Source organism: Lissotriton helveticus, chromosome 1_1 (assembly GCF_964261635.1).
Source record: "Lissotriton helveticus chromosome 1_1, aLisHel1.1, whole genome shotgun sequence".
Lineage (NCBI taxonomy): Eukaryota > Metazoa > Chordata > Amphibia > Caudata > Salamandridae > Lissotriton > Lissotriton helveticus.
This window is the reverse complement of record NC_136057.1, coordinates 1,861,125,174-1,861,152,032: the sequence shown is the minus strand read 5'-3', so window position 1 is coordinate 1,861,152,032 and position 26,859 is coordinate 1,861,125,174. Positions and strand designations below refer to the sequence as shown.

The 26,859-nt window shown below is 43.5% G+C and overlaps 1 protein-coding gene across 1 annotated transcript in view; it reads right to left on the bottom strand.

The window, feature by feature from the left end:
* LOC144754063 (flavin-containing monooxygenase 5-like) overlaps nt 1-26,859 on the bottom strand; it is a 435,529-nt gene that overhangs the window by 286,783 nt on the left and 121,887 nt on the right. The window contains exon 3 of the mRNA XM_078641585.1: nt 6,595-6,783. Coding sequence (XP_078497711.1) covers nt 6,595-6,783 — 189 coding nt within the window. The remainder of the gene's footprint in view (nt 1-6,594; nt 6,784-26,859) is intronic.

Sequence of the window (26,859 nt, the reverse complement as noted above, 5' to 3'; positions counted from 1 at the left end):
TATGGATGTTTAATTGCTGGTGTTGAGATCTTTGCATGGTGCAGATGGTTTATCAATGATGAATTTTTTGTTTCCCAAGAGCTATCTTTCTCATCATGTTGAGAGTGCTAAGATAAAAAGGATTAGTGAGATCTTCTGCAGATTGAGCAATGCTTGTACCAGTTGTGATGTGTTAGGCTCTTTAGATACATGATGGTTAGAGACTTCCTCTAGCTTTTTCCTCCTAATTCTGTTGTTTTTGATTACCCTTTATATTGAAGCAGATGCAGAGCAACACAAAATGCATGGAGGTTTAGTCATGTTGATAACGTTTGTTTAATGGGGGGCCGGTTTGATAGAACCAGCTCTTTCCTTTAGTGTGGGTTATAAAGGATGAGAGTTGAGAGAGATAATGCAATATGCAGATTTTCTTTTATGAGAGTGGGGTTTTGCAGACGTTCCGAGGGATGTAGAAGTTTCTGAGGAGAATATTGATTAAAAAGAATTTTAAGATGGATATGTTGAGTTTGTTATTCTGATTGAGGATGGTTGTTCATTATCTGGTAGATGATAACATTATGTGGCTAGCTTCCAGACATATACCTTTAAAACTAGACAGAGAATCCCAGCCACAGCCTGTTGTGATGAGGAGGCACTGTTGCTTTTCTGTGTTCTCCATAGAATGCACCAGGCACACAGAGTTTGATTAAATAATGAGTAGAGGGAGGCATCCACTAAAATCTGGGGTAGATACGGAGTAAATGTTGGGCAAGCAATCACACACTTCTATGTTTTCCCTGAATGTAGGGATTTCTGAGGTGATCTCTGCTATTACTTGGAGCCCTAAGGGTAAGGCCCCTGTTACTGATGGATGTGTTTAAGCACCACATTGAACTTTTAGGCTGCTATTTTAGTTAACGTTTTAAACATTGCCATGAAGAGTCGATGGCTCCTGGTGTGGTGACACTCTATGATACTCCATATATTCAAGAAAGGCGATAGGAGTGAGCCCAAGTGCTATTGTCAAGAACCTCTTTTGGATTCTACTGTCAAAATTATGTACATAATCGAATAGATAGACTTGAGATTTTGGAAGAGGAAATTTCTATTATTTTGAGACTGAACATGGTTTTCACAAAGGGTTGGGCACTATTGAACAAGGTTTAAACCTTTACATGCTAGTAAACAAATATACTCCAGTCAAGAAAGGCAGTTTGCACGTCACTTTTATGGATTGGAGCAGCATGTTTGACTGTGTTAACCAATTAAAGCTTTGGACAACTATGCTCTTCCTGGGTGTTCAAGAACTGATTATGTATTTCCTGAGACAACTCCACTCTGATGTGGGGGCTAATGTAATATTTGGGGTAAATGGGGAATGTTCTGAGTATTTTAAGATTAATAGATTTGTTGTTTATTTTATTGTTCAGTTAGTTAAAACCATAACAATATACCAAATTCTAATATTAAAAGTTTGCTACACGTAAAAAATTGTGTCTCTATTAAAACATAAATTCTTAGAAGATTATACAATTGTAAAATACTTTTCATACTATTAACATGATTTGACATTCAGTGCATGCTCATGAATTCGTAGAAATTTAATCAATTTACAATTAATTTGGGGGTCATTGGAGTCTAGTCCACATATGATAGCTCTCCACCACGATCTTATGCCTCTGTCCTGAAATGCTCTCCGCAATATTGTGGTTCGCGCTAGTTGCAATGTCTTACAGTTACATACAAGATGAATGAAGTCTTCTTTTTTATAACCAGAATGCCGGCAATTATCATTTTCTTTTGGTTTCCAGTGTGGGGCTTCCGCAAGAGTAGGGAACTGTCGAACCTTAATGTTATTAATTTCCTCTTTACGTAAATGGAATAGGTGGAGTCTAGATTGGCCGCTTGTTTCAAGGTTTTATAAGTATAAATCAGTGTCCACAAGTGACTTCTTGTTCGAAAAAGATCTTTATCGGTCAGTAATGAGTGGAACTTTGCAGCTTTATTTATTATTAATTTGAATGCTTGGTAAGGCATTTCTTTACTCCACAGCTCCCTTGTATATGTCATCTTTAAGGAGTGTTCAAGAAATTTGTATGCTGGTGAATATTTATCTTGATCCATTTCCTGCCATAAGGATTCATTAAGCCGTTTTTTTCTATGTTTTGTTTTATTTGATACCATACTTTAATGTATGTGTAGAACCTTCCCAATGTTTCATTCATTAGCCCAAACTCCAATCCCATTTGAGCTGGTGAGGCAGTCTTCAGAAGTAGAAGAACCTTCTTGTAAATGCGCGCAATTAGACTGTTTAGAGTTTCTGCGTCATTTCCATGCATTGCAGCACTGGCATATGATAGTGTTGGCAGTGCTTTGGCTGACATTACCGTTAACAATGGTTTCAGAGACGGGCCTTCCAACTTCTTTGCAAGGGTTTTGAGGGCGAATGTTAGGGCCCTTCTCGTTGTTTCATGTATTTTTTCTGATCACGAAACAAAAGTTTGTCTTCAATATAAAAACCCAAATATTTATAGCATGATACCTTCTCCAACAGATTTCCCTTTAATCTAATTTGTTGAGTCGTGGCTGTGCGATTTGTAATAAGCATTGTTTTGGTTTTTGTGAGATTTAACCGACAGAAATTCGGAGAGTTCGTTTAGTATTCTTGTCAGGCCTACCTGAGTCAAACTTAGGAGAACAATATCATCTGCATAAGCCAGATGCGATAAATGTAGTTTTTCTAATTTGGGTGAATGGGAATTAATTCCATCGAGCTGTCTTGAAAGGTCTGAAATAAATAAATTAAAAGGGTGCGGTGCTAATACGCACCCCTGCTTTAGCTTTAGTTGGTGTGCACTTTCCTTGATAGTCTGGCTCCATTTCCAAGTTTCATGCGTACCCAGGTATCTGTGTAAAACAGTAGTAGACCTTTCAATATCCTGTCAGGTATGTCCCAGGATTTTAATTTGGACCCCATTAGTTTACGATTGACACTGTCGAAGGCAGCTTTTAGGTCGATGTAACACAGATGAAGGTCTTGTTTTCTGTTTTTACATCTTTCTGCGATCAACGAAAGCAGCAAAATATTTTTAGTTGTTCCAATACCCTTCCTAAATCCATTTTGATTGATTGGTATTAGGTTACAAACACTAGACCATTCAGCTAGATCTTTAAGGATTAATGAGGCAAAATATTTGGCTTCAACATCCTGTAAGGCGATTAGCCTATAATTTTTTGGATTCGATCTATCCCCTCCTATGTATAAATTGGGGTGATGTTTGATCCTTGCCAGCTTTCTGAAATTTGATTGAGTAATTCTACATCAGCATATAGTTTCTCGAGTATTGGGCTCCAGTACTCCGAGTCATATTTAAAAGTAGCCTGGGAATGCCATTTGGACCGGGGGCACCATCGCTTTTGCCATTCTTTATTATGTTGGTTATTTTTTCTGTTGAGTAGTTTACTCCAGTGATCTGCAATTTCATTGCTTTTTCACTAGTGGACCTCTAAGTTGGGAAATAAAAGTTGTCCATATCATGGGGTTTTTCTCCTTTAAATTTATCCTTAAGGAATTTAACCCGCTCCTGCTTCTGTATATGCGATGTTAGGATATTTAGAGGTCTCCTCAAGTTGTTTATTGACTGTAAGATTAATAGAGGCATCTGCCAGAGCTACGTGTTTTGGCACCCCTTCTCTTTACACTTCAAATCAATGATTCGGAAAAGGGTACTCAACTATTATATGTTGATGATGCCGTGCTTATGGCCAGGTCTATTAATTGATTGAAAAGAAATTACTGGATTTTTTTGTATCCTTTATGGATAACCTAGACTTGACAAGTAACTTGTCAACAATGTTTGTTATGATTTATCGCTCAAGTGCAACAAAATCTAGGACCTATTTGATTAATGAAGTTGGAATTAATTTGGTTAATATTTTTACTGATTTAGGTCTTTCTTTAGACTGGGTATGTACTTGGAAGCACCTGATTAATATACGGATAATGTAATTTCAAAGAGCAGTTGAAGAATTATTTAAGTTGGCCTCCTAGTTGGATACCAAACCAGTAAAGGAGATGATGGACATTTATAAGAACAAGTGTGTATCAGTGGCTATCTATGTATAGTGCAGATATTTGGGATATATAGTGCAATGGATTTACAAAAGACAGAACATGCTTATGTTATTACTTGCCCCTGTCTGTTTCTCCACCTTTATATGTCGCATGAAGACGGGGCTCTCTTATTTGGAGGATTATTTGAAAGTGTGTCCTTTCATGCCCTGGGTTTCAATTTGGTCAAAGCCAGAAACCAGGTTCAACTGATTGCAGCTCGTTAATGCTCTTAAGACACTGTGGGTACATTGTATCACAATGTTGTGTAAAAACGTGGATGGGACTGAGGTATTTTATGACCCAGATCCAGATATAATCACTAACTCTAAAAACACATGGTTATTTTACAAGTTTTGCAATGTGGCCAGGGTGTGTGCTGAGTTAAACAAGTCTACTGTTACAATGTACACTATTATATCTACCACCAAATATATTCAGGCTCACTTTTCATTTATAGAAAAAGCGAAACATAGATTTTTTGTTGACTCGCCTTAGATTGGGATCATTTATTTATAGTTGTTTTTCTTCATGTGGGACACCGGACAACTGAGCTTTCGCTCTGTCAGTCAAACAATCAATCAAGCTGGACCTACATCAGAGTTTAGGCAACCGAGATGTTGTGAGCTCTATCAGCAGCTTTTGATACTGTGTTGCACACCCTCTTTCTTCAGCGCTTGGAAGACATTGGAGTCAGGGCATGGCCCTGCCATGGATTTGCTCTTTCTTGGAGAATAGAAGCCAAGCAGTTTGATTGGCCCATTAATGTTCTGACTACAAAATGCTCAAATTTGGAGTGCGGCAGGGTTCAGCTTTGAGTCCTACTTTATTCAATCTTTATATGTCTCTTCTGGCCTCGTTAGAAAATATCCTTTTAGGCTGAAGTCTTTCTCGCGGATGATATGCAGTTGTATCTCTCTATAGAAAAACACACAAGTGAGGGGCAAGCACCTTCCAAAAATGGCTTGGAGGCAGTTTTTGAATGGATGTGGGCCAGCAACCTTCAGTGTAATACTGGCAAAACTGACATCCTGCTGTTGGGTTCTGCCTTGACTCAGTGGGAGTTAGATGGTTGGCCAAAGAATACAGCCATTCCCTTCTCTCCTATGTCCCACCACCCAGCTGCTGTGGCTCACATTCTGGGTGTCAAGATAGACTGTCACCTTACTGTGTCTCCATAGATAGTTGGGTCATGATTTGCTTTATTAATATTTATGAGAACATTTTTGTTCCTGCTCCCACAGTGATTCATGCTTTCATTACATCATGCTTGGATCATGCCAATGTCTTGTACCTGGGTCTGCCTGCTTTCCTACTGAAGAGGCTGCAGGTTGTACAGGATGCAGCAACCAGGTTAACTATTAAATTGTCGCTCTACCCCCATTTGAAGGCCTTCCATCAGCTGCTAAGGAGAGAATTCTCTTCAAAACCCTTGTTATGGCACATAGAACTTTCTAAGGCTAGGCTCCTCTCTACTTCTCAAATCGACTTAACCACTTCTCACCCGATTAAACGTCTCCAATCCCAAAATCAAATGCAAGAAGTGAGGTGGCTTATCTACCTCCTATCTTGCGGTACAGGCCTGAAATCGCCTCACTGTACATCTTCATAAGATCAGGGCTGAAGGCAAGTTCAGAAATTCCCTAAAATGTGGTTGTTCAAGATTGCTTTCTGCGCACGGATTTCTGACTTGGTTGGGGTGGGATGGGAGCCATTTTTCATGGCACCGGGACACTCCCTGAAGTCGCTGTGCACTTTAGAAATGAATTGATTGATCTGTCAGTGTGACAGACACTTGGTCCTGTCTACTTTGTACTTTATTGTTTTTTGCAACCTGTATGAAGAGCGTAGTTCATCTCATTTGAGTCCTCTGCATAAATGGTAGATTTATAGAGAAAGCTATTAGGATAAGGATTTCATAGCCAAATATAGAGATGGATTAATACATTTTAGAATGTATTATCTTATACTTATATCTCCAGTGCATTGTCTTGGATATTATAGTTCCTTGTTGTACTGCAAGAATAGTGCTTGTTCTGGGGATAGGTATAATGTAAAGGACTGTAGATATGATTACATTTTGGATTAGTAATGTATTCCTGTAAAACAATAAAAAGATAAAGCCTTTTTTATTTTAAATTGTAGTTTTGTATTTTTTTTATTCACAACGTTACAACGTTTTTTGTTGTATCTTTTATAGTTGTGTTGTCGGCTGAACAGAGATTAATAATGAGAACAAAATGAGATGAGTGTGGCTTTACCCTTCATTGTATAAACTAGGACTCAGTCAGGGCCCACTGACTGGGTTTTCCCAGCATGCTCCATGTGAAGTGATTTGCCCTGCTTGAAGATATGGGTAATGCCATTGGAAAGAGACTGGTAGGGCTGAGGCCTAATTAGGGTATCAGACCAACCCTAAAGTAACAACTGGTGGTCATGCATCTAGACTGCTGTGCCTGATGATCACACCTCTGAGGTCATAGGATAATTGTAATGGGTAGTACCTTGAACCGAATGTACTTCAGAAGTCCAAAGTGTTTGGCATACAAGCGGAAGTAGTCCATGATCTTGGAGTTGTGCATGTAGTTGGGATAGTTGTCCGGTACAGGGAAGTCGCTGTAGCACATCATCTCCTTGGAGCTGTTTATAGTCAGTGACTTGTAGATGCTGGCCCGGCCCAGCTCGGGATCCTCCTGTGGGAATCAAAAATATCATTACTGCTAATATCATGACACTGTCATATAAATATCCATATGCATGCCTAGTTTCATAAAACACAGTCTGCAGCATAGCTGAAGCAAGAGAAAAATCTTGTTTCAGCTGTTAGAGCTTGAGTAGGAAGAAAGAAAGGGAAGTAGGACAGCAGCAAGCTAACAAAAGAGAAAGGAGGGGAAAAAAGACTGAGGTTAGGAAAGGAAGTAGGAAAAGTAAGGGCATAAGGAATGAAGGGGCGAAGAGAAGAAAGGAGGGGAGGAAGCAACGGTAGAAGAGAAGGAGGACGATAGACAAAAGCAGAAGGAAGGAAAAGGGAAGAAACAGGAAAGAATGAACAAACTATCAAAGGAATTAAGGCAGGAAGGCTTGATGAATGAATGTGTGACTGTGGTTGGGTGGGTTGATTAAGTGACTAGTTGGTAGTAGGTGGATGACTGTCTTTGAGGAAGTGTTCGTAAATTAAGGTATCACTGATAGAGTGGGAAATGGCTGGGTCCATGAATGGGCCAAATTGGTGGATGAACAAAAGGTCACTGGATGTCTTAAATGACAGCAGTGGTGAAACTTGTGAGTTATCACTAGTCGAAGAGATGTGTCTATTGGGTGAATTTATTTCTAATATTAGGTCACTTGCATTGTGAACAAAAGAGGTGGTGACTTACAAATGTTGCTGTTGATATATGATTTGATATGTTGTAGACAGGAGGTGTGCCCCCACATAGAATACAACTACATTTAAATACCACTGCTTGAAATTGTCCATGTTTTAATTAATAATACTGACAATATCATTACTGAGACTAGCAGTACATTGACTAAACTAATGGTAACAAACATAAGAATAATAACAATCCTAACCCTAAACCTTGAAACTCACTTTTCCCCTACACTATGCCTAACTGTAAATCTTACTCTATCTCTAACAAACCCACCCCTAAATCTAAGGCTGTGCCTACGCCATACTCAAAACCTAATCAAAATGCCTACTGTAGCTAATCCTAGCCATAACTCTAAATGCAATACTATCACCAACCCTAAGGCTAGATCAAATTCTACCCATTGCCCTAACACCAAACCTAATTGGAACCCCACGGACCCTCACCCTAATTCTAAATCTAACAAATCCCCTTACAATAACCCTTACATTTACTCTAGTAATTAGATTATTTGATGTAGGGATATTCCCTTTTGTAGTATCTCAACATCTCAATAGAGATAATTTTCATGTAGTCACATCTATTTAAAGGTACACCCATGAAATGGACTCTCGCTAGTGCAGGTGCATCAGTAGAATACCTAAGAAACCTAACCAAATGAAGAAATTTCATTTAACAGCTGATAATTGATAGACTATGGGGCTTATTTACTAGGCCAGTGCGGCGCTGGAATGTCACGTTTTCTGACATTCCGGCAGCACACTAGGCTTATCCATATCTACGAGAACAAGGAAAGACACCCTGCGTGGCTTTCCATGGCCTCGTAGTTATGGTGTAAGGCAACACAGAGCGAGTCGCTGCGTTGCCTCACTCTGCATGGGTGAGGCGTGCCATGGGTGTTGCGATGTGTGTTCCCACTCAACATCCATGATTTTTGCCATGTTCCCAGGTTCACAACAAAGTGTAAATCTGGGAATGCTTCAATACCCTGCACCTCCCCAGGAGTGGTGTAAGGGTTGTTTTTGTGAAGGAAAGTGTCCCGTCCTCTAAAAAAGACATCCTGGTTTCAACGCAGACACCCTTGCATCATGGTGTAAGGGTGCCTGCGTTGGTCACCCGTTGCAACCGCTGCACCTTGTGTGCGACCCCTTGGCCAGCATAATCATCACTCACTTCTCACTCTTGTTTCCAGCCCCCAGGGCCAGCCAGCCAGTGCTGCTGTGGACTCAGCGGTTATTTAAAAATAAAAAAAAACCAATAACACCACTTGATCACATCCTAGTGGTGTGTTGGCGCACCACACACCCTCTCCAGTGGTGTGTTTGCTCACAGGGCAATCAATCATTAGGAGTGAGTGAAGGTGCTATCAATGATGGACCTGGTATAATATCTCACCAATCATATCACTTTGACCTGCCCCTGCACTCTCCACCCACCCTCCCACACCTCATCACACACCACTGCCTAGTGGTGGTGCTCTCCTGGAGGCTGTGCAAAGCATGTGCATTGTGCAGACGTCCCCACCCAGGCCAGCAGCCAAGCCCTGGCCCACGTAGAATCCGAAAGCAACCAACAGCCAGTGGTAGTAAACGATGGCCCTGGCTGCCTGGCATAATAATTTGTTCTGCCCCACCTGGGCCCTCACTCTCGTCCCTCTCTTCCTGCAGTAGTTTCCCTCACTTTGGCCAACATCACGTCGTATCAACAGTGTTGAGGGAAGGTAAGAAACAGTATACCATCAACAGTTGTCTGTGGCACCCAGGTTCGGAGAGGTAAACCGGGCATTCGGGCAATGGGTGAAGGGTCAGTGCCTGAGGCCCAGATGCTGGATGTTTTTTTTTTTATCCAGTTGTGTGCCCGATTTAAAAGGTTTCCCTGTGAGCTGACCTGTATTGTCTAGTCTCACCAGTGGCTATGTGGGACATAAGCACGCTCTTTCAAAGCTTGCAGCAGAAACAGACGAAATCTTGTAATCTCACCACCTGTTAGGTGGGGCTGGCAGTATCCTTACATGTCCTCTGCTGCTGGCCCATTTGCCTATGGGGCTGGCTTGGGCCACCCATCTATACAACAGTATGTGCAGATTGAGGCCGATTAAGAGTGGGGGATAAGTAGAACCAGCCTCACTGAGGCCCAGCTGGGAAGAGCCTATAGACTGTCTACACCTGCATGATTCATTGGTTCTGTATTGTGTGTGACGGGAAGTGTTCTGACACCCTCTTCACTACAGGTATGAGTTGCGCTATAAAACAACATACATCCTCTCTCGGGCTCCCTCTGTCTCCATCTCTATGTCTGTCCCCCTCTATCTGTCTCCCTCTCTCTCTGTCTCTCTCCCTCTGTCTGTCTCCCTTCTGTCTCCCTCCTTTTGTCTCCTTCCCTCTGTCTCCCTCCCTCTGTCTCCCTCCCTCTATCTCCCTCTGCCTCCGGCCCTCTGTCTCCCTCCCTCCCCCCCCCCTCTGAGTCCCTCTGTCTGTCTCCCTCTGGCTCCCTCCCTCAGGCTTCCTCCCTATGTCTCCCTCCCTCTGGCTCCCACTCTCTATGTTGCCCTCTGATTTCTTCTTTCTGTCTGCCTGTCACCGTCCCTCTGTCTCCCTCTCTCTCACTCCCTCTGTTTATCTCCCTCTGTCTCCCTCCCTCTGTCTCCCTCCCTCTCTCTCCTGCCCTCTGTCTCCTCATTCTTTCTCCCTCCCTCTATCTCCCTCTGTCTCCCACTATCTGTCTCCCTCTCTCTCTGTCTCCCTCCCTCTGTCTCCCTCTTTCTCCCTTTCCCTCCCTCTCCCTCTGTCACCCTCTGTCTCCCTCCCTCACCTAAACCTTGTGTTAATGCAAACAGTAACTAACTTACAACCAGTAAAACATTTCTTTTCAGCATTCCAAGCAGTTTATGTTTTTCTTTCACAAACTTCACCAAGGCATGAGCTCTTTGTGAAAGCTCAGAAAGAGATTAATCTGTATGTGATGGAGCTAGAAAGACTCTCGGGTATGAGATGGTTTTATTGGTACTCCAGTGTTAGAAAAGTACAGAGACGATCTGAGTCTATATGACTCGGGTAGGTCGCTCCCCCACGCCGCACAGCACCACCTGTGTGACCGTGTCCCCCTGCTCTGTTTTGGTGCCTTTTTGATTCTGCTGTTCTGTCTTGCCTTTTGTCTTTATTGACTCTAGTTCGGTTTTCTGCCTTGTTGTCTTCTTTCCATGCCCCGTTTTTCTTGCTGCTGCTTCCCTGCAGCCCCACCTCCCTGCCTGCCCATTTGCTACCCGCTCCCGCCTACCAGCTGCTCCTCCCTCCCACCTCCCCTCATAATGGTGGCCGCTGCACGGTGAGGAGAGCGCCCCTTGACCCTGACTCTGGTAGGTTGCTCCCCCACGCCGCACAGCATCATCTGTGTGACCGTGTCCCCCTGCTCTGTTTTGGTGCCTTTTTGATTCCGCTGTTCTGTCTTGCCTTTGTTTCTTTTGACTCTTGTTCAGTTTTCTTCCTTGTTGTCTTCTTTACGAGCCCCGTTTTTCCCACCACTGCGTCCCCTGCGGCCCTGGCACCCTGCCTGCCCATTCGCTACCCGCTCCCGCCTCCCGGCTGCTCCTCCCTCCCACCTCCTCTCATAATGGTGGCCGTTGTGCAGCTGCGCCCGCCCCGTGCTCAGCGCCAGACCCCCTGGTCCCCACGAACGCCACACCAACCGTTGTCACTACACCGCCAGCACCCTCCATGCACTCAACACCGGACGACCGCACAACTGCTTCCTGGCCACCCCAAAGCACACCAAAGGACCCTTTTGCTGCCGGAGCTGCAGCTTCACTAGCTTCCGAATCACCAAACCACCCACCGCGACAGAACGCAACCACCTCAGATGCATACTACTGAACACCCGCTCCGCACGCAAACATGCCATCAAACTCAGGGACCTGCTCGACACATCCTCCCCGGACGTCGCCTTCCTGACAGGGACCTGGATGAACGCCTCCTCGGCATCCAACATCACCATAGCCATCCCAGATGGCTACAAGATCACCCGCAGGGACCGCACCAATCGGGTAGGAGGTGAATGGCCATCGTGCACAAGAACACGCTCAGGGTCTCAACCAGCACCGACGACACCCTCAACACCACCAAACACCTGCACTTCCAGATCCACAACTACCCCAACACCACCCTCAGAGGAACTCTTGTCTACAGACCCCCCGGACCCCGGCCTCAGTTCAGCGACTCCATCGCCGACAGCACGCATGCCCTTGTCTCCAAAGACCTGAACTTCCACCTCGAGAACTACAACAACACCAACTCCACCACCCTGATTGACAACCTCGCCAACCTCAGACTCACAGTGCCCACCCACTCAGCCGGCCACACGCTTGACCCCATCTTCTCCGCAAGCTCCCACATCACCTTCAACCACACCACCGAACTCCACTGGACCGACCATCGCTGCATCCACTTCACCTTCCAGAAACCCACCACGCACCACGCACTCAACAGATCCCCCGCCACAGCTGGAGCAAAGTCACCGAAGAGCAGCCTTAGGTGATGGATCGACGACTGCACCAACACTCTCGCCCCAATCAAGATACCCTCCAACAGACGCACTAACGAGAAAGCCGGCTGGTTCACTGCGGACCTCCTGGCCTCCAAGCAAACCTGCCAAAAACTAGAGAAGAAATAGCACAGCGAACAGACACGGGACAAGTACGCAGCCCACAAAAACGCCATCCGCAGACACAATCACCTCATCAGATCCGCCAAAAGGGCCTCCTTCAAGGACCGCCTCAACAACAACGCACACAACAGCAAAGAGCTCTTCAACATCGTGAAGGAACTCTCCAACCCCAGCACCAACACCAACGACATCCCACCATCGCAAGACTGGTGAGACTCCCTTGCCACCTTCTTCCATCGCAAAATCGCAGACATCCATGACAGCTTTAACAAATGGGCTGCCGGACAGCCCCCACACCTCAGACCCCACAGCCACGACCCACACCGATCCCCTGCTCACCTGGACCAAGATAAACAACGACAACACCATCAAAATCATGAACACCATCCACTCCGGCTGTCCGTCAGACCCACGCCCACACCACATCTTCAACAAAGCTAGCGCCACCATTGCACCCCATTTCCACAAGGCCAAGAAATATCTCCTTCGAGACCGCAAACTTCCCGGAGAGCTGGAAACATGCCGAGATCAACGCCTTACTCAAGAAACCCAAGGCAGATCCGAAGGACCTCAAGAATTTCCAGCCCATCTCCCTGCTCCCGGCAAAGGTCATCGAGAGGACCGTCAACGGACAACTTATCCACTACCTCGAGTAGAACAACAGCCTGGACCCATCCCAGTCCGGGTTCCGCAGCAACCACAGTACCGAAACTGGCCTTATCGCCGCCACTGATGACATCAGGGCCCTGCTGGACAATGGTGGAAACTCGTTCCACATCCTCCTGGAACTATCAGCCATCTTCGACACTGTCTGTCACCTCACCCTATGCACACGCTCCACAACTCAGGGATCTGAGACAAGGCTCTGGATTGACCGGACCACCTCCTTCCTCTCCGGCAGAACGCAGAGTGTCCGCCTCCCCTTTCCGGTCCATAGCCTCCGAGATCATCTGCGGCGTACCCCAAGGATCATCCCTCAGCCCGACATTGTCCAACATCTACATGGCACTGCTCGCCCACGTCGCCCGACTGCACAACCTCAACATCATCTTGTATGCCGACGACACCCAGTCGATCCTCTCCCTCACCAAGGATCCCCTCACCACCAAAACCAACCTCCACGAAGGAATTAAGGCCGTCGCCGTGTGGATGAAGATGAACTCGGATAAAATGGAGGTCCTCATCCTCGGCTCCACCCCCTCAGCCTGGGATGAATCGACCGCACTGGGAGCAGCACCAACACCTACCGACCACGCATGCAATCTGGGCTTCATCCTCGACTCAACACTCTCTATGACCAAGCAAGTCAGTGCCTTCTCATTCTCCTGCTTCAACACCCTCTGCATGCTCCGCAAGATCTACAGGTGGATCCCCACCAGAATGAGAAGAACGGTCACCCAGGCCCTTGTCAGCAGCAGGCTGGATTACGGAAATGCTCTCTATGCAGGAGCGTCGGCCAAACTCCTGAAACGACTTACTTCAACGCATACAGAACGCCTCTGCATGCCTGATCCTCGACATCCCTTGCAACAGCCACATCACACCCCACCTGAGTGACCTGCACTGGCTTCCCGTCAACAAGAGAATCACCTTCAAGCTCCTCACCCACGCTCACAAAGCACTCTACAACACCGACCGGCATACCTCAACAGATGACTCACCTTCTACACCCCGAACCGGCAGCTCCGCTCCACCAACCTTGCCCTCGCCACCATCCCCCGCATCCAAAGAGCAACCACTGGCAGCAGATCGTTTTCCCACCTCGCCGCCAAGACATGAAACACCCACCCCATCCTCCTACGGCAGACCCAGGACCTACTAACCTTCAGGCGGCTACTCAAAACCTGCCTGTTCGAGCAGTAGCAGCACCCCCCACCCCCCGCGCCTTGAGAACCTCATGGGTGAGTAGTGCACTTTACAAATGTTCTGATTGATTGTTTGATTGATTATTGTTGTTCTCCCTATAATAGAATCACAACATTGTGACAAGGAGGGTAGTTCAGAAGCCAAAGGACGTCTTAAGAACATTGAAAACGTTGGTTTCTTGCATACATTGCAGTGTATGGAACTCATTCTCTTAAAGATTCAGAGTCTATCTGAAGTACTACAGAGCAAATACCTTGACTTGCCAAGAGCATGTCAGCTAGTTAAGTCAACAAGAAGTGTTTATTGAAACCCCATCAAGACAGTCAGTGGCTGAATTGTTAAGTTATGCTAAGAACTTGGAAGAGCAGTGTGCAATTGAGATTCAAGAAAATCCAATCCAAGTACTCCACCTTTGAGACACCATAAATTGAGTAGCAAACTGACAGATTATTTTCGCAGTAACTCTGTAGGGAAAAGATCCAGCCATGTTGATGTCCTAGAAAGTCAAACTGCACTGTCAAAGTGCTTAAAGCAGGAATGTTATTTCTCTATTTTGGATACATTTTCAAATGAGTTTGATGCTCGATTTGCAGACAACATGGGCCTCATGTCTGCTGTTGGAATGTTTAATCCAAAAGCCGCAAGTTCTTGGGACTTTTCCTCTGCAATAGTTATTGTTGATAAATATCCAGAGGCTGCAGTAGACTGAAATCTTCTGCAATCTGAACTGGAAACTGCAAAATCGTATCCTTCAGACAAAAATGTACCAGGTATTCACTCTGCAGGCAGTATCTCATGTATTTACAAGGAGCGTTTCCTCAGGTTTTGGATCTTTTACATCTAATTCTTACATTACCTATTACTACTGCTACAAAGGAGAGATTCTTCTCCTGTGTGAAAAGGGTAAGACGTTATTTGAACAATAAATATGGAGACAAGATACAAAGTGATCTAATGATAATGGTTTGTGAACCTAATAAGGTTAAGCAGCTAAATTTGAATGAAGCCATCAACAGATTTGCTGACGGCCCACAAGAGGTATCCGTTTTGAAAAAATAAGCTGGTCAGTTTCCTCATTTTGAGAAGCAGCCTCACAGTTTGCTAGGCAAACAACAGTTACCCCTCAAACAGCCTCTATCACCCTTGAGGCCTATGCCACCTAAAGAAATCTGCCATTGATCACAGAAGCCAATAGCCTATATAGGAGCACGAAGACAGCAACTATTACACAGCCATTCAGTAGCGTCCTTCTCCTGAGGGCCAGGAAAATAAGTTACTCCTCAATCAGTTTCTATTTCCCCTGAGGCCTATGCCACCTGAAGATAACTGCCAGTGATCGCAGAAGTCAGTAACATATGCAGGTGCACGGAGAGAGCAGCCACCATGCTTCTAATGATTGGCAAAGCACCAACTTGATGTCCATTTTGTTTCTTTCTGTCACAGTGGAAATTTAGCCTAATCACATTAGCTTGTCATATGGAGAAATACATATATATGTATGTATACAAGGCATACAATCTCTGGAATCCCCTATGGGGAAATCCTCAGGTTAAAGAGGATTTGCAGTTCTCCTTCTGACTTTGATGACTGCTTGGGAGAACTTCTAAACAGATTGAGAGCTAGGGGGTATTCCGAGCAGACATTAAAAGCAGCAGTAACTAAATCCCATTCAAGATCTAGGGAGAGTCTTTTTCCTGATTCTACTCCTACAACTGAATTACCTTTGGATACAGAACCCCAACTGGAGTGCCCACGTCTAATCACTACTTTCAGTAGGGAAGATAGGAAAATCAGGTCAATCCTGAATAAACATTGGTCGATCATTCTGAGTGATCATATCCTAAACACCAGATTACCCTCTTCCCCTACTGTAACCTTTAGACGGGCCAAAACCACGGGCAATTACTTGGACAAAGCTGCGCCTGAACTAAAAACCAAAATTCCATGGCTACGCCCGACTATGGGATTCTTTAAATGCTCCAGTTGTAGGGCCTGTAAGTTTGGCGTCACTACCACCCACTATCTCACCCCGTTTAGCACAGTTGCCAAAACCATCAATGGCAACTATAACTGCAAAACTGATCATGCAGTGTATGTTCTGGCGTGCACCTGTGGGCTTAGATATGTTGGCAGCACTAAGCTCCAGGTGCACGTCCGAATATTACAGCACTTGCGGGCAATTCTTCATAGTGACCCTACATACCCGGTCGCCCGACATTTCAAGCGGGTTCACAACAAAGATTTAAACTGCCTCAGCTACTTTGTGATTGGAGCAGTACCCAGATTAAGAAGAGGAGGTGACCGTGAGGTAGAACTCAGAAAAATGGAGTCTAGATTCATATTGGAACTCGATAGCCGTTGGCCCAATGGGCTCAACAACATTGAGGAAATGCACCATTTTTTGTAATTATCATGTCAATACTGGTTGCTCTACTCTGTTTTCCTCTTAGTAAATTTACATGTACTTCTAGTTAGGTTCCCTATTAGAAGTACACTGTATTTGCGATATCCCTTGTCCCATGATCTGTGTTTACAACTAGTGAAGTTTAGATCGTTATTCACTCATGGTGACACACATCATGTACTCTATTATATAGCACGATCAATATTCAATTTTAATATATTCATACAATTCCATTCCAGGACTTATTGAAAGAGTTTTATGGCAATCATTCCAATGACAATTTTAGATTTTATAGTTATTGAAATATGAAGGTATAAATTGTGGATTTGTGTATATTAATATAATATTGCACTGACCATCTACATGTATGGGGTATCTATGGAGATGCACACGTGTATATACTTGTATATAAAGGGGAGGTCTGTGCCTGTATTTGTATATGTGTGTATGTATGTTCACACATATATATATCGATATGTGTGTGTGTGTATATATATATATATATAGGTGTATATATCTGGGTTGAAATTGGGTTCTTTTGTGTTCGTTATAACGGTGTGGGGGGGGTTTTGAGCTGATTTAAAGTTGCTGTTGGTTAGTTGTGGGTGAGGGTATGTAGAGGTGGGGGGTGTGTGTGTATTTATATGAAATATGGTTTTATTTATACATATTGTCATTTTTAGCTTCTTGGAAAACAATTTCTTTTTCTACCTGGAACACTTTAATAGAACTTAGTACAGAACGGGATTGTTTGATGAATTTAATCATGCATTGATTAATGTACATTGTATATTTGCAGATTACTGTTCTAATGGTAGTGTAGTATGTTCCCGCTACTTTCTTGCACTTTATTACATCTTCATCACTTATGCACTTTTTTTATCTATGTACTTTATAAACTTTCGCTGCTACATATAAGAATTTGCATATTTGCACAGAATTGGTATATATGTCATTTGAATTTTAATTTGACAAAAGAAATTGCTTCTTGATGCTTTTGATCTCCAATTTTCATTATCTGACTGAATTGGATTAATTCCTGGATTTAACCAGTAACAACCTTCTGTAAATTTGCCAGCAAATAGACAAGTATATTAGCGATAGTGTGTTCTCACTGTTTATTATATGTCACGTGATCATGGTGGACGCCACCAGGGGGCGGCGTCAACATCACTGCATAAACGTACAAAATAGCATAATGATCCTAAACATGTTGCAGCGTGACCAAGGGCTTCTGGCCCGAAACGCGTCGCTGGTTCTGTTTTTGGTTTTAAAATAAATACCATCTTGCTGACTCTGCTGGTCCGGTCCTTACTCTTTGCTGGCGTGGAGGCGGTGTCTGCGAGCGCAGAGCAAGCTGAGGAGGAACTTTCTTTTTCATATATATATATATATATATATATATATATATATATATATATATATATATATATATATATATATATATATATATATATATATATATATATATATATATATATATATATATATATATATATATATATATAAATACATATATATAATATATATATATAATTCATTGATAAAACCATAGGTTTCACATGTTATAGTTAGCTGAACATTTCTCTCATACAAAACCTTTGAAATTCCTCCGTTATAGTTAGCTCAGCTAACTATAAATTGCACACCCGCAATGCACTGCTGATGACGTCACATATTACATCACTCATGACATGGTCAGTGACATCACTCATGACATCACTGATGACATCTCAAATGACATCCCTGATGACATCACTGATGTAAATACCGAATCCTGCAAGGGTGCAGGGGGTGTCACTTTGACACCCTCCAGCACCCCAAGTACAGGCTTGTGTGACATGTGGCACACATACATACAATAGGATTGTGTGGTAAAATACCGACTCTTAAGGGCCTGTGGCACTCTCAGGAGTGTCAGCTACATATGGATTTACCGATTCGGTAAATATACCGATTCGGTATTTTACAGAATCGGTATATTTACCGAATCGGTAAAATTACCGATTCTTAAAATTACAGTCCCCTACATCCGAAAACCCAAATACCGGTCGGTAATGTCCGAAATCGGCCGTTACCGACCGGTATTTGGGCTCCTACATCTGGCCCCAAGTGTATTAGCGAGTAATCTTTAAATATTTAAATATCTGTATCAGTGTCTCACTTTGTATATAAGTGGCTGCATGGGTTGGTGAGTAGCTACATCAGTGTGTATATGGGTTATTAGTAGCTTTTTTGAGTACCAAAATGAGTGTCTGTATGGTTCGGTGGGGAGTATTACTTAGCGCACAGATGCATGAATGACTGACTCACTGTTTGTATGTGTTTTGAAGACAGCATGTGTGCAGGACTGTATGGGTAGATGAGTGTGTGTATGGGTGTGTTAGTGAGTGAATGACTGTCTCAATAGTATCTTTATGAGTAACTACATATGTTTTAAACTAGAATATGTGAGTATTGATGTATATAAGTGAGTATATGTCAGAGCGAGAGATTCTAAGACTTCCTGTATAAATAAGTATGAGTTTCTATAAGTGATTGTTTAAGAGAGTAAGTATGTGTACGAATCTGTAAGTTAGTGTAGTGGTGGGTGTATAGCTGTATATGCAAGGAAATGGATATTTGATAGTTTATTTGCATGTGTGAGTATGTGTGTGAGTAAATCTATAGATGAGTGTCGGTGTATAACAGGATGTATAGGTGTAAGAGTACATATGATAAGTGAGTACATGTATGAGTGACTATATAGAATTGTTGGTGAATGAGTGGATGTGTATGTAGATTTTGGAATTACTGAATAGGTTATTCTAACTGGAATTGGTATCTCCATTTTTTTTTTAATTTTAGTTTCTATTTTTGATCGTGTGTATCAAAGGTTATATTACAGTGAGAGGAGGTCTGCCACAAGGATGATGTCATCAGTGATGTCATCAGGGATGTCATTTGAGATGTCATCAGTGATGTCATGAGTGATGTCACTGACCATGTCATGAGTGATGTAATATGTGACGTCATCAGCAGTGCATTGCGGGTGTGCAAGTTATAGTTAGCTGAGCTAACTATAACGGAGGAATTTCAAAGGTTTTGTATGAGAGAAATGTTCAGCTAACTATAACGTGTGAAACCTATGGTTTTTTCAATGAATTTGCAAGGTTTTTTAAATGCTAATTCCTAATTATAACGTGTGTGAAACCTATGGTTTTTTCAGTGAATTTCAAAGGTTTTGTAAATGATAATTTATAAATGTATTAATTATTATGTCTTTCTTTTTATAATAATTTCTTATATTTTTAATATAAATATTTATATTTATTTTATTTGTTAGATTATATTTCATATTCTTATAAAATAATAACAAAACTACATTGCAAAGGAATTTTTGGATTAATAATTGCTTGACGTCGGTTGCAAGTATAACACAGCTCCACCAATGCTCTTGGGGCCCTATGCTCACAATGCTGTATCAATCCTTACACCTGCTTCAAGCATGTGCAAGGTTTTGACGCAGCATAAGCTCAAAAGTGACAGAATGAAATGTTATACATTTCACTCAGTCACTTTTAGGAGGCGTTGCTGCACCCCCTTCTGCACAAGAAAGCCTCTTCTGGCGCAGCGCTTTACAATGTAATACACCCTCCAGATGCGTCACATTGTTAGTAGCACACACCATGGCACATCTTTTGCACCACCGCTGTGTCACAAAAGTGACGCAACGGCTGTGTAAAAGAGGCACAAGGGGATTGTAAATCCGCCCCTAACACATACAAATTCACCCAGGCAGTTTCACCAGCAGCGCAAATTGAAGCATTGACTTGTAACATATCAATCAATCAATCAATCAATCAAAGCATTTATTTAGCGCACTACTCACCCGGAGGGTCTCAAGGCGCTGGGGGGAGGGGGTCCGCTACTGGTCGAACAGCCAGGTCTTGAGCTGCTTCCTGAAGGCGAGGTGGTCCTGGGTCAGGCGGAGGTGGGTCGGAAGGGAGTTCCAAGTCTTGGCGGCCAGGTAGGAGAAGGACCTTCCTCCTGTGGTGGCTCTTCGGATGCGGGGGACGGCGGCGAGGGCGTGGCTGGTCGATCGAAGCTGGCATTTGGGAGTGTAGAAGTTGAGGCGGCTGTTGAGGTATCCTGGTCCTTGGTTGTGTAGGGCTTTGTGTGCGTGGGTGAGGAGCCGGAAGGTGATTCTCTTGTTGACCGGGAGCCAGTGCAGGTCTCTCAGGTGTCCGGAGATGTGGCTGCGGCGGGGGATGTCCAGGATGAGTCGTGCTGAGGTGTTCTGGATCCGCTGGAGTCTTTTCTGGAGTTTGGCGGTGGTTCCGGCGTAGAGGGAGTTGCCGTAGTCCAGACGGCTGGTGACGAGGGCCTGGGTGACCGTCTTCCTGGTCTCGGTGGGGATCCATCGGAAGATCTTGCGTAGCATGCGCAGGATGTTGAAGCACGACGAGGAGACGGCGTTGACTTGTCTGGTCATGGAGAGGGAGGAGTCCAGGATGAAGCCCAGGTTGCGTGCGTGGTCAGTTGGTTTGGGTGCGCTGCCCAGGGCGGGGGGCCACTAGGAGTCGTCCCAGGCGGAGGGTGAGGATCCCAGGATGAGGACTTCCGTCTTGTCCGAGTTCAGTTTCAGGCGGCTGTTCGACATCCAGTTGGCTACGTCTGTCATCCCTTCGTGCAGGTTGGCTCTGGCGGTGGCGGGGTCGTTAGTGAGGGAGAGGATCAGCTGGGTGTCGTCGGCGTAGGAGATGATGTTCAGGTTGTGCTGGCGTGCGATGGCTGCGAGGGGGCTCATGTAGACGTTGAAGAGGGTTGGACTGAGCGAGGAGCCTTGAGGAACGCCGCAGATTACTTCGGTGGCCTCCGATCTGAACGGGGGAAGGCGGACTCTCTGTGTCCTTCCGGCGAGGAAGGAGGTGATCCATTCCAGTGCCTTCTCCTGGATTCCGACGTTTCTGAGGTGCTGTACTAGGGTACGGTGGCAGACAGTGTCGAAGGCCGCGGAGAGGTCCAGGAGGATGTGCATATTTATGTGCATATGTTACAATCAAGTGCTTCAGACATACTACAGTATACTATAGATAAACACCTTATAGATTTATGCTGTAGCACTTCCGTATAGTTCTGCACTTTCACATTCTCCATACACTAGTAAGATATTCATTCATTCATTTATGAACTACACATTCATTCTGACAAACTTTTACACCCTAACATAGAAATATAGTTCTTTCTTTGACCAGTGAAGGTAGTTCTAAAAAAAACTTTTTTTTTTTTTTTTTTTTAGTTTTGTAGTTTTTTTATTTTTTTCTCAACAAATTCCAAGCGGAACAAAAGAATGAAAAAAAAAACCTAATGTCGAGGACAGCAATGATCCTGCATCCTGTGTTTCATCAGGTCTATAGACTATTCCCCATAACACAAAAGTTTAGCGCAATAAATGCATAGAATTTTAACTTTAGCAAAGTCAGAATCAATATGTGGGTGTGGACTGCTTGCTGAAAATGCTGTTGCCGCAGTTGATGTGCTTGGTGTAGCAGCAGGTGGGTTCTTGTGCAACCTCCGTCTTGCAGCTCGAGCAAAGTTCTTGGGGTGCAAGTTCTTCACGTGTCGTACCATATTTGCTGTGCCAAAGGAGTATTTTTTACATGGATCACCCCTTGAAAGAGTTGTTTGGCAAATTTTACAGGTTACTTTTGGAGCATTAACCTTTTTTTGTCCTTCTGGAAAAGTAAAAAACTTCCAAATTAGAGCTTCTTACCTCTTCTTTGGACATTTTTCAGGAATTAAATCTCCCTCTGCAGAACTGCTGGAAGATGACTCCATTGCTCTTATTATTGTGATCTTCCTTCTATTTGAGAAGATTCTCAGAAGAAATGCTTCTTCTTAGAAACTCAAAGTCAAATATTTATAATGGGACAGAACTTTCAACAGTCGCAATAGGAAAAGTTATGAACCAATCAAATCTCTACTTTTAAAATCACATGCCTTTGCGTATGCTTATGATGCGCTACGCAGCTATTTCGATACCAGAACGCATGATGTTCTACCGCGATTTGTGTAATTGTTTTTAAAAGTAATATATGATTATTACAAGTATTAAAAAAAAATCATAGTTATCCCAAATGTCTGCCCTTAGTATGTACATTAAATACATAAATAAATGTTTTAAACCAAGTGGAAACATTGCCCCCTTTCACGTACACAACGCCGTACATGACATCACACGGAAGCTTTAAAGCGACGCGTAGCGTCAAAGCATATTCGTACCGTATGCGCGGGTACACGCTGAGTATGATAAGCAGTACAAACTATGGTGCGATCATCCTCTCAGTAACAAATCAGAGCTCAGGGCGCGCTAAGGAGAATGATTAGAAGTGTTCACTCATTGCAGATGCAGATCCGATTCTGGGCCTGCCTCTGCGTACATTATAACACCGCCCCATCTCTCTCTGTTGTTAATTGTTAGTGCACACACTCATACTTGCACATGCGCGGTGAACGCCTGCCCACACTACCCACATGCCACCACCTAGCATGCTTGCTATCACTAAGCCTGGAAACCAATACATTACCCAATGGGATGTCCCCCAGGACCGTCATTCTTGCAGACCACAAAAACGCTACCAATGACGGCCCTGGGCTTGGTTTGGTCAGCCCCCGCGGTTCCCATATAATGCAGGCACTGACGTGAGCACGCTTTCTTTTGCCTGCCTGTGCTGCAGTGACAGACAGACTGTCGAAAACACCCCAGACTCAGCGAAACCGCAGCCTTTGAAGACACGACAAACGACGACAGAAGCAAAGGTAAGAGAAGACGTCACAACATCAGCCTCCACTGTAAATTGTATATGCATAATGCTATTTTTTTCTCCTTCATATGGCTTTCCTACCCCTAAATTGTTTTAAATTGTGCTTACATAATTGAAATATTTCTTTATAAGTCACAAGGTCCTATACACCTCTAATTTTAAAAATTGTGCGTGCATAAATTTCTGTGTCGTATTTCTGTACTACGCCACGTGCTTAGGCCTCTATTATTATTAATTGTGCGTCCATGATAGTATTTTTTTTTCTGAGTCACGAGGCCGTCCCAGGCCTGTATTAAGTTATTGATCTTCCTTTGTTTGCTGAAGCTGCAACAGTCTAACTACGGAATATTAAGAACCCACATTAAATTTCACTTTTCATAGTAGTTACGCAACTCAGTTTACGTTGACTAATCAAAATATCCTTTTGTTTCCTTCACCAAACATCGTTCAATAGCAACCATGGCCTATCGAGCAACAGCAATGGAATTGTCTCCAACGTATTGAATATACTTTGACGTATAGAAGCAGAGTTCAAGTTGAGTGGTGAACTCCTGTGGCTGCACTGTTTATAGAAGGTAAGCACAGCAGCCTAGATCTACAAAGCCTTCTTAGCAATGCATTAGAAATAAGTCGGCATAACGGGCGTCAGTAATGCAGTAGGCACTTCCATATAGACACCATTTGAACGCGGCACTACAACAACTGAAATGTACCAGATACATTGCACTCGTAAAACTGTAGTGTTAGCTTTATTTGTGATATTGTGTTTGATAATGGGTTTGATAATATGCTCTATGCAATTCCAATCGAAGCTCATGTTAGATGTGAAAGACATCTAATATGAGCTTCGATTGGAATTCCATAGAGCATATTATTAAACCCATTATCGCCACTTTAGCGACACTTTTCTGCCGATAAAGTGGCAATAATTTTGTTGCCCAGGCTTGATATTATGGCCCAGAGTGCGTAGTGTACAGCAGCTTCTCTATAAAATCTATAATTACCTCCGAGCAGTGACAACAGATAGGTTACAACAGTCTGACAAACAGATCCACAACCTTATTACGCCTCTTTTGAGTCACTTTTAACATGGGTAAAGTGATGCAAGGAGCTAGTAAATCTTCATCTGACATTTCAAGAAAAAATCTCAACTCCAGACTCTGCGACACAGTTTTAATGTTGTTTTCTCTCTCTTTCTCTCTCTCACTCTCTGTGACATCATTTCTCTTTCTCTCTTAAACTTATAGACACTGCTGTCTGCTTGGACGTGTATAAGAATTGTTGAAAACAAGTTGTGACACCAACTGCCTGAAATGTTTAGCCGCAAGGTTTATACAACGGTAAGCACAGAGGCCTAGATGTACAAAGCCTTCATAGCAATGCATTAGAAAAAAGTCGGCATAACGGGCGTCAGTAACGCAATAGGCAGGTCCATATAGACACCACTTGAATGCGGCACTATAACAGAACTGGAATGTACAAGTCACACTGCACACGTAAAACCGTAGAGTTACCAAAACTTGTAGGGGCATATTATCAAGAACGGCGATAAAATTATCGCCGTTTCAGTGGCAGGAAACTGCCGCTAAAGCGGCAATAATTGGCTTGATAATATGCCCTTGTGAATTCCCATAGTACCCCAGGTTAACACCAGAACCTGGGCTGCTATGGGAATTCACAAGAGCATATTATCAAGCCCATTATCGCCGCTTTATCAGCAGTTTCCTGCCAATAAAAGCTACGATAATGTATCGCCTTTTGTTGATAATATGCCCCATTGCTCTTTTTTTGACCAGTAAACTTAGGTGCATATTATCAAGGACCGGTGTTAAAATTATCGCCGTTTTATTGCCAGGAAACTGCCGATAAAACACGAATAATGAGCTTGATAATACAGCCTTGTGATTTCCTATAGAAGCCCATGTGAACACCACAACATAGGCTTCTATGGGAATTAACAAGGACGTATTATCAAGCCCACCATCCCAACATTAATAAAACACTCCAGACAATGCAGGTACCCGGAGCTGGAAGGTCATTTTACAAATCACTGCCACAGAAAGGTGGCGTTCCCGACGACGTGTACGGGGAGAGAGAGAGAGCTCAAAACATTTTTTTTAAAAAAAAGACCCAAGGGGTGCCGCTCACCGAGAATGCGGGGAGTAGCACCGTAACCCCCCCAGCGTTCTAAAATATAAAACCAGAGGATTGCCGTTCCCCAGTGCTTGGGGCACCTTACAAGCCCCCATTATGCAAAAAAATTGCCCCCGTAATTTGCCCCCCTGGAACCTAATGAATAAAACGGACTACTAGTTTTGTTTCCACCTTTTCCACCGCGTACAAGTACTGCACGAGTACCCCGCCATTTTTTATTTAAAAAATAAATAAAAATTGAGCCTAAAGATCCATGTACCACCCCCTGACCAAGACTATAGGGTCAGAATGTTTCTACCCTGCCCCCTTTCCTTATTTCTCAACTTTATTTTACTGTTTTCGTGTGACTCTGCTCTCCCGACAAACAAGATGGCTGCCAACACTTCCTGGTTTGGAGTATTGACAGCCAATCAGCATGCAGCTCTTGCCCGTAATTGTACGTATTTCCATACGCGTACGCCGCGATTTTCCTTTAAAAAAATAAAAATAAAAAATAGAGCCTAAACATCCATGTACAACCCCCTGAGCAAGCCTAGAGGGTCAGAATGTTTCTAGCCTACCCCCTTCCCTTATTTCCCAACTTTGTTTTATTGTTTTCTTGTGACTCGGTTCTAGCGAGGCACAAGATGGTCACCAACACTTCCTGGTTTCAAGTGTTGACAGACAGTTCACAGCCAATCAGCATGCAGCTCGCGCTTGTAATTGAACAGATTTCCGTACGCGTGCTGAACTCCGTCTCTAGATATCGCTATGATTTTACTAGCAATTTTCTCAGAAACTACTGAACGGATTTACACCATTTAACAAAAAGCACAATCTGCGAACAGAACTCTACCTATCTGCCAAATTTCGTGTAATTCCGTTCAGCCGTTCGGGCTGTAGCCCTGGCTAAAGGTCCCTATGGAAAATTGCATGGGGAAAACACGTTTTGGGACCCCCTTTTTGCTCTGCCCCCACTTGACGGGAAGGAGCGGAACTGAGCAGGCCATTTTCTTGGAGAAATTCACGAAGATTCGTACACCAGCGCCAATGTTATTCCAAATAGAATGTTGTGGATTTCCTATGGAAATTAGGTCCTAACTATAACTACCTACTGGCGACTGCCAGGAGGTAATATATATATATATATATATATATATATATATATATATATATATATATATATATATATACCTGCCACACACTTGTATTCACAAGTGAAAGATAGACGGCACTCCAAGTCGGTGTTTCACAACAAAAGATTTATTGGCAGACCCCCCTGCCCCCTCGACAGACGCGTTTCACCGTTTAGGCTTCGTCAGTGTCATTTACATTTCGTATCAACCACCATTATATCCCCACCCTTCTCTAAACATAGAAAAAGGACCATCTTAAGCTGTGCAATGTTGTAATCTTTACACAAACAATAAAAACAATCAATGTTCAGGGGCAATGTTGACAATAAAGTGCTTGTGCATGTTAAAAAAGACAACATGGTATTACCCAGTATTATCTAGATCAAATTTCATT